Here is a 13444-nt window from a genome sequence, read left to right as displayed (position 1 = left end):
CCTATAATTTTTTGTTTATAGCATAGTTTATACAGATTATTCCCAAAAAATTATACGTGTTTTGGAAATGTTGAGTGGAATTAGTCTAGAATCGGTTAATTTTATAGAAGAAAACCTTTCAAACAGCCTTAGTCCGTAAACTTCACACCTATCGGGCTGCGATTGGCTCATGTATTTAATCATTCCTACAACGTAAAATTTGATTAACGTGGAACGTATCTAAGCGTTATAGGGGGGGTCTACTGTATATATGCACATATACATACACCTAGCTGGGTAAAGTGTTAGTTGGCTGAGTGCCATTGTGGAAATGTACTTAGGCTGTGGGCATAGGAATCGGCCCCAGTTGGCATCATGATTAACCACGTAAGGTTATAACTAAATTTAAATACATCTGGAAGTGAAGGCTTGCTCAGGATCTGGATAGTGCAACTGGCAAGTACACTGCATGGCAAGTGGAGGTTGTGGGTTCAAGCCTTGTCCCAGGCCAGTTCTTTTCTTTCAGATGATTCTAAATTATTTAATAAAATATTAAAATTATAATTATTAATTTAGATAAGAGATGGCACCTAATGTTTCTCTCTAATAGCAAATTACTTAGTATTAACCATTAAAATAGCAGATTTATAGCCTGATTTATTTAAGGAGATTGTTTGGTTATGTATCTATATTGGGCTTCAGGATATTTATTATACTTAGGAATCAGTTTTTGAGCATTTTTTTTTTAATGTAACGTGTTTCTTTTCATTATTATCATTGTATGTGAGCAACTTTCATACCAAAACTAATGAGAATAATACCCATGTTCATATAAAGTTTTGCTTACAATGACCTATATCATCATTCCCCGAGATATTTCCTTCTCCTCCTAACTCATCCTGTATATAATTTTATTTGATCACCCAGTATAATAATTATATTAAGTGATCAAACAAAAACATCATGTTTAAAAAGTGATAAGAGGAATTTGGTGATAGTGTAAGTCAAACTTGGCTACATTGTGAGTCAATTGTACTTATTATTACCTCACTATGCATTATAAATTTTGAACATTTATTTATTGTGGACTTAAGAGATAACATTTGAAACTAAATGAATAAGTTAGGAATGGGCAAAAAAAATTTTTATAATGACACAATTTAATACTATTTGTAGTTATATAAATAGAAAACTATATTACAAAGTTGTATAACTACAAATTTGTAGCTTGGCATTGTGATATCACCATAATTACTTGTTACAATTAGTTTGGTTTATTTGGTTAGGACAACGCGACACGTGAGCGATATGCCAAGGGGAATGCATCCCAGGAAGACTTTTATGGGAAGCTGGACTCTATTTAGATGTTGAAGTAAACCCAGAAAACTCTAGCCTATTGGCCATGTCTGAACACCCGACTAACTAATTACCAGAGTTCAGTGGTTTTATCCAGTTGGCTACTGGAGGGCACTTATTAGAATTCAAAATACAGCCACTCACAGAGCCACTATCACCACAATATTTTCTTGCAGCAGAAAACATTGCATTTTTGGATTTTCATCTCAAAACAATGTTTTGAGATGAACACCTTAAAAGTATTAACTGTTCAGTTAAGCATTTTTGAGTTCCTAGACAACACCAGAGGATTACATTGACATGACAATTTTACATAAGATTCATGGAAGTATTGTATGGATAGTTTATTATGGTCACTGATAAATTGATGCACAAAATCTTGATTTTTAGTTGAACCTTCATATCTTGAAACTTTTTAACTGAGTCTTAATTTTTTCCTAGACCAACCCAAGTTGACCTGTTCCACTGTGCATTTTTTTTATTATAAATCAATGTTTTTGAATAATTATTTTTCTTAATTAAACCCATGAGAAATATTTTATAGATTAATTATTGCTATTAATTGCAATAATTAGCACAGTTAATAGCCTTGTAAATAATCCAGCACTCAATTTTTGGCTAATATCAGGCTATGATTTATGTTTATATAGAAATATTTTGTGTAGTTAATAAACTTTGTATAAAATCAAAGTTTTTGAAAATTAATATATGATTTTGTAATAACTTAATGGAAATAATAAAGCAGTTTTCATTATATAAAATGATTTTATTTTGCAGATTCTTTCAGATTTAGAAGGAAATTTGAATAAAACTTTAATGATTGAAAAGAGAGATGGTGACATTACTACTTGTTGTTTATCATATGACTGCTCAAAAATTATTTATGGTACAAATATTGGTGTTGTTAAGGTAGAAAAAATTATAAAAATAACAAAAAATGTTTTAATAAAGTAAATACAGGTATCTCTTGATTAATGTGGGTAATTAATCTCACGTATATCAAAATCGCATTAATCAAATACAGTATATACAGTATCTATGTTAAGTAAAGACAGCTGGTAAAGCCACATTATTTAAAAATTCTGCCACATACACTGCTGGCCATTAAAATTGCAACACCAAGAAGGAAAGCAAATAAAAAAAAGATATTTATTGTACATAAACAGTATGGCATAAAGACAAAATGATTAAATTTGCAAGCAGTTTGGGGGTTTACAGGGGCGCGAAATTAGTAGACACAGTTGCCATCCCCGGCGGCTAAAACGGTCCTTATCCGTTTAAGCATGGAGTCGAACTGGGCTTGGATGACAGAAAGGGGCAACTCATTCCATGCTGCTTCAAGTCTATTCCACACTTCATCAACTGTATTAGCAGGAGAGGGGTGGCGGGCCAGTCTCTCAGCAACCCATGACCAGATGTTTTCAATTAGTGAGAGATCTGGAGAACATGCAGACCAGGGCTACAATTGAATATCCTCTGTATCGAGGAAGGTCAGAACTCGACGTGCAACATGAGGTCTTGCATTATCTTGTTGGAAGATGGCATTTTGCAGGCCTCGAAGATAGGGCACAACCACTGGATGTAAGATGTCAGAAATGTACCAATCTGAGTTCAAATTACCATCGATCCGAACTAGAGATGTGCGTGTCGTGTACCCAATGGCTGCCCATATTATCATACCAGGTGCAGGGCCCCTAAGCTAATATCAAATGCAAGCAGGCGATGAGCGGTCTGCTCGGAACCTCCAGACACGTATACGGCCATCAGAATGCTGCACGCAGAACCGGGACTTATCTGAAAAGATGACATTGTGCCACTCCTATATCTAGCTTTGTCGTTGGGCGCACCAGAGTTGCTGTCTCTCTCTATGCTGCATTGTCAAGGAAAGCCGAAGTAATGGTTGCCGTGCTGACAGTCCACGCTGCTGCAAACATCATTGCACTGTACGAGCAGATACTAGACGTGCTGCAAACAAGCTCATTTCCTGACTAATGGTCCGTGATGTGGTTGTACGGTTTTGCACAGCCGACCTCACAATATGTCTGTCCTTTCGGGCATTTTCATGGGAGGGCATTGAGATTATGCATGCTGTTCAGTAAGACCCTCAGCAGCTCGTCGATTCCATATTCGCATGACAGTGGTTGGATTTTGACCAGTGCGAGTGGCAATATCACAAAACGATAATCCACACTCTTGAGAGGCAATGATCCTGCCTCTATCGAATTCCAACACTTGCTGGTAAGCATTTCTTCTTCTTACTAGAGGCATAACACGATATTCTGATGAAACCCCGACCTTACAAAGCAATTTCTGAATGAGAAATCCACTGCACAACTTTTCTTTTATGCAGTGCTTCAGATGTCGTTTGTCCCTCCTGCATTGTCTAAATGCACTGAAATACTAATCATTTGCATATCCCAACCTCTTCTTCCTTTCATATGATTTTGACATTCATATGATCATTCCTTCCTGATGTTGCAATTTTAATGGCCAGCAGTGTATATAAAGCGATTGCAGCAATTAATTTCACGCATTAATCAAATCCTGCATTAAGCAAGGGATACTTGTACAATATTAATGTTAATTAAATTATAAATAATCATAAAAAATCTCANATTTATATTGTTTTAGGTTTATGATATTGAAACAGAAGAAAATACAGACTATCCGGGGCATGATTTAGAGGTGATCCATTCTGCATTTTATTCCAATAGTAGGAAATTTGTTACTTGTTCTGCAGATACACTTTTAACAGTAAGTAGTAAATTTTTAAGAGTATATTAATATAATAGTTAAAAATAATTAATTTTATTTTAATTTTAAAACTAAAGTTATATTTATTTTATACTGATATAGAACAAATATGAGTAATTCTTAGTTTTTCTATTGAGTTCACTTTTTTTCATTCCTAAGACAATCAAAAAGAGTAGGGGGTTCCTCTTGAGAACAATCATCTTTCTTATTGCCCTTATAAGACCTTGTAAAATCTTGAGCTCTAAAAGTCTACATAATATAGAGAGATCTTCCTTGCTGTGTCCTCTTTCTTTTCTTCCTGCTGCATTCCTCTTCTTAACTTTAAACTATATTTCTAAACTCCAACTAAACTTATATAAGGCAGATGGGTTATACAAGATCTGTCCCAAAAGTAAATGTACTGATTTTTTATTTAATGACTGTGCAGCTTAACACATCATTAATTGGTATTTTCATGTTGCTAGATATCTTAGAAGCATGTCTAGCTAGACATGTTTAAAGTTGATCAGTTAAGTCAAATGTGCAAAATCTCTGTTTAAGATAATGTTTTAACACATCATTACGTTTGAAATTGAGAAACATCTCAAATAACATTACGCTATCAAGTTTTGTGTGAAACTCAAGAAATCTGCAACCGAGACATTTGTTATCTTCTACAAAGATGTCTTGGAATGACTTTGAAAACAGGTCAAGCAAGTCCCTAGGGACATTGCAGAAGATTGGATGCTGCACCATGATGATGCACTTGCTCACACAGCACTATCAATTCGAGAGATTTTGGCCAAGAAAAAATCCCCACACTCCCACAACCTCCCTACAGCCAGGACCTAGCTCTGTACAACTTATACCTATTCCCTATGATAAAACTCAAGTTGAAAGGTCATCATTTCAGGGCAGTGGAAAACATCAAGAAAGTTGTAACCAATGAACTAAACACCCTTATGGAAAATACCTTCAAGTAACTGCTATGACCAGTGGAAAAAACTGGAACCATTGTGTGACCTTGCAAGGGTCGTACTTTGAAGGAGATCGTTTCTAGTTTGATGTAAATCTTGTATACTTTGAAATAAAAAATCAGTACACTTACTTTTGGGACAGACCATATATGTTGTTGATTGGATTTTATTTAATAGTATTTGATGTTTTCTATTAAATATCATTTCGAATGTAAGCTTAGTTACATAGTCAACCACTCCCACATCACATTTGTGTTGTGTAGTGATGCACTGCTATCTCTTGTGTGCTGTGCAGTGAAGCATCTACCTGTCATATTAGACAACTTGTTCTGGTCTGGAATACCACTTGATATTTTGAATGCACTAAAAGGTAATAGTATGTATTTTTTCATGTTCTTTTTCAATTTTCTAATCAACAATATTGTACTATTTTTGTTAAGGTCTAAGATTATAACAGCCTGCTCTGATAGAAGGGCTGGATGGTGCAGGAATTTACATTGTCATTTAGTGCAAGCCCAACACAATATGCATCAACAGAAAGTAGAGTGGTTGTCTTATTAGTTCAGGAAATATTTAGATGATTGTGCAAAAGGAAAGATGTGTCTTGGAAGAAATAAGAGAGAGAGTATATATGGACAATGAAAAGATATAGATTTGCAAGAACAATCAGGAATCAGAAATAGTTAATTTCGAAGATGGGAAGCCATTACCAACAATGTGTAGAAATGGGTAATGTAATAGTGGAGAAAGAAGGAAGAAAAAGAATGTTCAATAAAGTTATTGTTATAATAATCCACGACAACCTTTCTGTACAAGTGTTATGTTCTTAACTACTCCACAAACGCTTTCGACCTCCACCAAGGTCTGCTTCAGGTGGTGATCCTCGGTGGAGGTCGAAAGCATTTGTGGAGTAGTTAAGAACATAACACTTGTACAGAAAGGTTGTCGTGGATTATTATTACTCATCGAAGTGTTAAGTTGTTGGAAATCGTTTTGTGTTAAAGTTATTGTGTCAGTAGTGAAAAAATGCCTTGGAATATAGTGCTTACATCAGAATTTGTTTGAATTTTTGAATTGTTAGTATGTGGAAGTTCTTGTTTTAATTGCTTCTGACAATGAGTTTAACAAGCTTGAATATATTTGGACTTTGATGTAAGAGTCTTGAATATTTTGTTCTTTATAAAAAGATAAATATTTGGTCAACTAATTTAAAATACGAGGCATGTCCAGAAAGTAAGTACCGTTTTGGAAAAACTCACATAAAAAATATTTTTTTAAAACAAAATTTATTTTTACATGAAAGAGCATGTCTGAAACTATTTTTATACATAGTTACCACCATTGTTCAGACATTTGTCATATTGGGAAACCAACTTGTCTATACCCTCTTCAAAGAAAGATGCCGCCAGTGAAGACAGCCACTGCCGAACATCGGTTGTTGCAACAATCTCATGCAAAACAGTATTTGAAATTTGTGGAAACTCATCACAAAGCAATCTTATTATGAACCGTCTGTTTTCAGGAATTTTTTCATTCACTTTTGCAACTAAACAATCATTGACAACAGAAGGCCAGCCACTCCATGCTTTGTCATGAACATCAGTGCATTCAGCATTGAATTCTCGAACCCACTTTCTAACCATTCCACACTCATTACATTTTCTCCATAAATCTCTGCAAGTTGACGATGAATTTCAACTGGCTTAACATTTTTTGCATTCAAAACACCGTATTACAGAATGCACTTCACAGTCGGCGGGATCGGCAATAGTCTTAAACATTTTGAATGCTCACTAACACGTGGAAAAACAACACAATCCGGCTATAATGGCATCACTGGACTGACAATCAACCAGAGAGACGTGTGTGCAGGTGCTGAACTGCGATACTACCACTGCAATGGCAGTAGAACGAAACGGTATTTACTTTCCGGACACGCCTCGTATAAAAAAATATTTTAAGATATTGTTTTAATAATTCAAATTGGAAGATTTTTATTGTTATAATATCTGCTTTTCCATTACTTTTCAATATAGAATTTGCTATTGATAAATAAGAAAAAATTACACTGTAAACTCGGATTCCAAATATTATTTTAGATATTGTGTTTATAATATTTTCTATTCTAAAATGTTATATCATTAAAAAACGAAATAGTAATTGACTAGTTCATTTTTAATGACTATTAATTATTAGATTTCATTAATTAGTAAAAATTATAAGCAAATGTATCTCTCAAGTTTAAAAATTATTTAAAAGATATATGACGTATGAAGCGTGCAATGCCTTATAGCTGGTGCATAAATTCAACTTCAAAATACAGCCACTTACATCACCATAATATTTTCTTGAAGCAGAAAACATTGCATTTAGAATTCATTTCTTCAATAAAATGCATTTAGAGAAAAATGGCATTGCACGCTTCGTATCTTAACTTACAAATAAAATAAGAATATATAAGTTATTTGTTTTATGATTCATTTTATTTTTAGATTTGGAAAGAACCTAGAAAATATGTTACTTGTGTAGGTCACACAAAAAAAATTAACTACTTCAAATTATTTTCTTGTAATAAAAAAGTAGTGTCATGTTCATCTGATGGAACAACAAGAGTAAGTAATATTTGAAAATATATCTTTCTCTTAATAATCTCTTCTCTTATAATATAACTGAAATAGTTAGGATGTCAAAATAATTAGGTTTTTAATTTAAAGTCATTTATCTATGGGCTTCCATAAATTATGTCATGCATCATCGGAGTATTTTGGAAGTGACATAATGTGACAAGTAGGAGAGTGAAAATGATCTTTGTGGCATTGCATTTTACATTTTTTGCAGCCAGAGTAAAGAGATTAGTGCGATTTCTGTGACTGGAATATAAATTCCATTCACAGAAATTGCATATATCATTAAATTCTCACTATTCACGTGTTACAAATTATTCATTTGTTCATATTTTTACAAGTGTGAAGCCAAAAGAATGTTAGGATAAGTAATAATAGTAAATTCTTGTATTGTTGCTATGAAGTCATAATCTTTCTTTGTTTCTAAGATCTGTTGAGTTAAATTTTGTATATACATAGAACTTTGATATCCATAATGCAAGGTACTGAAACTAAGCAAATACTGTATTTACAAGTTAAGCAGTTATTTGCTGTTTTAGACTTGTTTAAAATATTTATTGAATTTTTTGAAAAAAGTTTTTATTTTTAGAATATTACCAAAGAAAAAGGAAATATAGAAAGGAAAGACTCAATAATATTTTCTAAATCTATAGATTACAAACTCTCACAGACCAAAGGGAAACAATATTTGGATTTGTTTGGAATACTTTAGTTTAGAATGCATTTTATTGTGTATTAGCAGATGAGCCCGGCATTGCATGAGCAAAAAATAACAACAAAGGTTAAGATTATTAGATTATTTCGTACTTCTAATCCTTCTATATTTAATCATATATTTAAACAGGGCATCCTTGAAAACCACTTAAAACATATTTTATGCTTGCCAGTAACTTTGTATTATACAATTTACCTATTCGAATGCCATCATACTGCTTGTCCAATAGAAAGGAGACTGTTGCAGAAGGAGATCGAAGTAATTTGTACGAAAAGTCGTTGACTTCCTCCCAGAAGAGAGAATGGTCAAAGACTATTAATTAATACCAGTCTACTAGTAATAATTAAAAAGTTATCTGTGTTGGATACGTTGTGGTGGTCACGCACGTGATTGATGTTGTTAACCTTAACGTCTGAAAGACTTCATATTTGTTTAAATAAATTCTTGTAAAAATGTGATAATTACCTTTATGTGATAATAGTGTTTATATTTTTGCAACAAACTATTAAACTGTGGGAAGTATGTTCTCATAAATATCGCATTTATAGAAAAGTTATTGAGCTGCAGTTTGAAAAACTTTGTAGCATTATCTGTAAAGACAGTATAAGTCCTGGCATTAGAAGATACGAATTTATAGTCGAAAATTTACATTTTAGTAAGTAAAAAGGACATTGAGGCATTTTAATTATTCCATTTGCTTATTTACAGGTAGCACCATCTACTGATGCTACATATAAAATATCTGATTTGCTGATTTATATTTTCTTAAATTTTTTGCCAATAGATGGCACTACGTGTAAACCAGCAAATTGTATGGAAACAGAAATTAATTGATTTACAGAAATTCAATAGATATTTTGCGGTGGAATGTTTGACATTATTTAAGTTAGCAGTATATAAACATAACTGCAGAGTTTTGTAGCAATTGGTTGAACGATCTAGGCGTGTATAGCAAGCAAATATCCAAACAAACATTCTCATATAATTTGCATGAAATTTATTAAACTAATTAGTTATTTTGCTAATGTTTTTCAGAAACAAAACTAGGGATCTATCATTTCTCCTTTATCAAGATGGAATGACATGAAATTTTTGTTTTGTTATTTTGATAAATAAAACATTTACATGTCAGTTATTTAATTTTGAGCATTTTAGATCTTTGTCCATTTTACAGAAAAATTTTTTAGAAGAATCCAACAGTAATTGGGACAGAAGAATCATTGTGTAATTAAAATATTATGAATAATGTTGACAAGAGACTAACTTAAAAATAAGGAAGGTATTTTGAACAGTTTAGGAATATATTAGAAAATAATAAATTTTTCATTGATTAAAAAAACCAACGCATCGTTTAAAATTTTCTATAAAATAAATCCACATATAATCATTTTATTTTTGTATGTGGCTTATTTCACACAATAAATTACTGTATATAAACAAATTTATACATATAACAATAATATACATCTATATATATAATCGAGACAAGTTGATAATAATAAGCGCAGAGCCCAAACGGTTAGGAGTTGAAAGTTGAAATTTGGTACACAGTTAGGATATGTCATGAGAACACACACTAAGAAGGGATTTTTCGAAATTCCTCCCCACGGGGGAGAGGGACAGGATTAAGGCTTAACACTTCCATTGTTGATGGAAGTGTTAAGAGAATGCGAGGTGCAAGATTTACGGACGAAGATGGTTTTTTCATTTTGTGGGAAATCAAACTTTTTTTTAACCCATCTAAAAATTCTCTAATTAGTCTGGAAACAGGGTGACCCAATTCTTGCATTCTTTTAAAATGGGTAAGATTGGCTGTAATGTAATAATCTTAATCTTCGCCATCGTTACTTTTTGCCTGAGCAATGCCAGGCCTATCTGCTAGTTTATATATAAATTTAATAACTGTTTAAACAATTTTGTTCTCAAATGTATTTTCATAATTAAGTGATCTTACCATAATTTTAAACATAATAAAATTAATTTGATTTTTAAGGTTTGGGACACCAAAACTGGTGTAGAATTATTACAATGTCACGATCACGAGGGACAGACTGTCACTCATTGCGATGTATCTCTGGATGATAAATATATAGCTTCTTCTTCGGTGGATAAAACAGTTGTTGTGAGTATTTAAAACAAAATTATCTTACCCTTTCTATTATCATATAAAACATATTTTGATCCAATTTAAGTTATGGGATGCTGAAACCGGAGAAAAACTCAATATTCTAAAATCTGACGATATCATGCGCTCTTGTTATTTTTCACCGAACAGCCAATATTTAGCAGCAGGAGATGATGATGGAAAAATTAAAGTATGTGCACCTGTTACATAATAAATCTTGATCTGTAAAAATTTTAATGTAATCTGTATTCCAATTAGTAATTAATGTGTTCTAAAGAAAATGTTTTGCATGACCATTTATTTAGATTTTAATATGATGTAAGTGAATAATAATTTGAAATGATGGTTCCTCCTAGGAAAGATGCATTCATTGATTAACATTGTTTGTGTACTTACAGGTTTGGGATATCCACAAAAATCCATTGACGGCAATTACTCTTAAAAAACACGAACGATGGGTGCAGCAGATAGTATTCTCTCGAGATTCTAAACAACTGGCTTCCATAGCAGATAGCATTAAATGGTGGAGCATAGAGGGACAGTTATTACAGAGTTTTGACGTGGGAGGTGAAAAGCGTCATCTGTTTGCTTCCGATGACTTCTCTGTTTTCGTGACGGTGGATGATTGTGGTACTTTATTCATTCTGAAAAGAGTGCAGACTCGAGTTTGATAATAATAGTTTATATATAGTATATTTGTAAATTTTGTACATAGTCTTGAGTTAGGAATTAATATAGGATAGTTTGAGATCAAATTGTTAGTTTGCTCAAATATGATTAAATCAGCAGAGGACAATTTGAATCTCAAACCGTCCTCTGCCGATTTTATTGTGTTTATCTAATCAACATAATTTTACTACTGTGAAGTTCCAAGCTGATACACGCACCTCGTGATAAAATTGTTTATTTTTAAAATTTAAATTCAAATATAATGTTGAAACTAGAATATTTACAGGATATTTTTAAAATTGTCCTAATCCAAAACATTTTTTATTGAATGTATATACAAGTAACCCCCATATAACACGGGAGTTGTTCCAAAAAATTGCAGTGTTATGCAAATCCATGTTATACAAAGAACTAGTACGAAAAGGAGGGTTAGGTTCCAAAAATTAAAAAACATGCTATTGTATTTTCATAATTAAGAAAATTTTAATAAAGATATTTATCTTAAGTGATACATATTAATATAAATTTAGCAATGTTTTTGTCATCACTAAGCACTATTAACCAAGGGTGTTTTCTTTTTGGCAAGATATCCTTATCCTCTGAGCATTTTTCTGCATTATCTTCAGATCCATGCTCTACATTTTGCAAAAAAATGCATTATTTTAGATTGCTTGCTTGCTTTTTAGTTAAAAGATCTTTATAAATTTTCTTGTATGGTGCTAAGCACTTATGAAGAATAAAGCAAGTATGGAATAAGGGAAAACATCTGGCAACACAAAATCAGAAGTGTTGAGATCTGGCAACACTGAAACATGTTTCGAGAAGGATTGTGTATCCACAGAAGGCGGAAAAGAAAATTTACATACTTAAGTACTAATAGTTCACGAAAATTATTATTTTCATTAACTATTAGTACTTAAGTATATGAAAATTTATTACATTTCATGTTGTAAGAGGGTTTTAACCCAATTCTTGAACCATGTTAGAGTGAATCCATGCTATAGAAGTGGTGTGTTATACGGGGATTACCTGTATGTTGTTTAGTCAAATATATGGTGCTCAGAAGAATCTTCCAATTTATATCAAAGTTCTTAAAATTAAATACTTACTTTAAAGTCGGCAATTTTTATGATAATTGTCGATTTTAAAATATATCATTTACTCATTACTACAATTTAAGACAATCATGTTAATTGTTAATAATAATCTGATAGCTCAATTTTTGTATGTACTGTACATTACTATATTATAAGTACAAATAAGTACTAATATAGCTACATACTGTATGTTTTTATTCATACTTAATGAATGCATTAATAAGTTTCAAAAAGTGCCTTTAAATACATTGTTATCGATTGAAATTTCTGAAATTTAAATGTCATTTAAACTCTGTATATCTTGTATTACTTCCCCTAAACTAATATAAGTACCACTTCGCATATTAATAGAGGTTGCGGCCGACATTTTTATTGTGAAAACGTGTATGTCAGACATTCAGCACAACCTTCCTGTAAGCCTAGAAGTTTGACAATGACATTTGGAATGTTGAGCATGATTCCACTGATGTTCCAAACACCATTGTCAAACTTCTAGGCTTACAGGAAGGTGGTGCTGAATGTCTGACTTACATGTTTTTACAATGACAACATCAACCACAACTTTGCTATTGATTTAAGAATGTATGAGAGAATTAGTTTTAGTACTTGACAAGTTTTTGTTAGAGCAAGTAAACTGAAAATTAACGAGCTTAATGATATAATGGAGAGTTTTTACAAATCATTGATATTCTTAAATTGTAGAATTTATATATAATAGAATGTTCAAATTTGTGCAAGACATTTATCCGATTATAAATTATGCTAGTGTAATTTAAAGAAAAGAAAAGAAATTGTGGTTTTAAGAAGCATTACTAACAAGAAATTTCTGTAACTTGTTAAAATATTTTAAAAATTATTCTAATTTAATGATACATATTTTTTGGAAAGATATTGATATTTAAAATTGTTACAAACTCAAGTCCTAGTTGAGTTTGAATTTAATTATTAACATAATTTATAATCTTTTGATAAAGTTTTTTATTTTGAGTATTTACTAATTTTTAATAGTAGTATTAAAAAAACTGTCTATTAAAATGTCTATTAAACTGAGATTAATTAAGAAAGTCGACAAGATGACCGCAGGTCAGGTTGGTCTACGGCACCAAGGAGGTCCAGATTTAAGTCCTTGTCTACACTTTTGTAATATACAAATGGCATGGGTTCGAGTT

At 32.0% G+C, this 13444-nt stretch overlaps 1 protein-coding gene across 9 annotated transcripts in view; it reads left to right on the top strand.

The window, feature by feature from the left end:
• The window catches only part of LOC111640868 (apoptotic protease-activating factor 1-like), a 108820-nt gene extending 97232 nt beyond the window's left edge, over positions 1–11588 (top strand). For 8 of the 9 annotated variants that reach the window (XM_023386945.1, XM_023386946.1, XM_023386942.1 and 5 more), the window contains 6 exons: positions 2113–2244; positions 3967–4089; positions 7538–7657; positions 10378–10506; positions 10577–10699; positions 10908–11588. In XM_023386945.1, the coding sequence (XP_023242713.1) occupies positions 2113–2244; positions 3967–4089; positions 7538–7657; positions 10378–10506; positions 10577–10699; positions 10908–11180 (900 nt within the window). In that variant the 3' untranslated portion in view covers positions 11181–11588. Of the gene's footprint in view, positions 1–2112; positions 2245–3966; positions 4090–5308; positions 5423–7537; positions 7658–10377; positions 10507–10576; positions 10700–10907 lie in introns of those variants that run through there. The other variant, XM_023386950.1, reaches the window with a different exon arrangement.
• The last annotated feature ends 1856 nt before the right edge of the window (positions 11589–13444 follow it).

This window comes from Centruroides sculpturatus, unplaced genomic scaffold (genome assembly GCF_000671375.1).
Source record: "Centruroides sculpturatus isolate CEXI.00-Female unplaced genomic scaffold, Cexi_2.0 scaffold1375, whole genome shotgun sequence".
Lineage (NCBI taxonomy): Eukaryota > Metazoa > Arthropoda > Arachnida > Scorpiones > Buthidae > Centruroides > Centruroides sculpturatus.
Note: the sequence above shows the minus strand (reverse complement) of the source record. Positions and strands in the feature narration are given on the sequence as shown.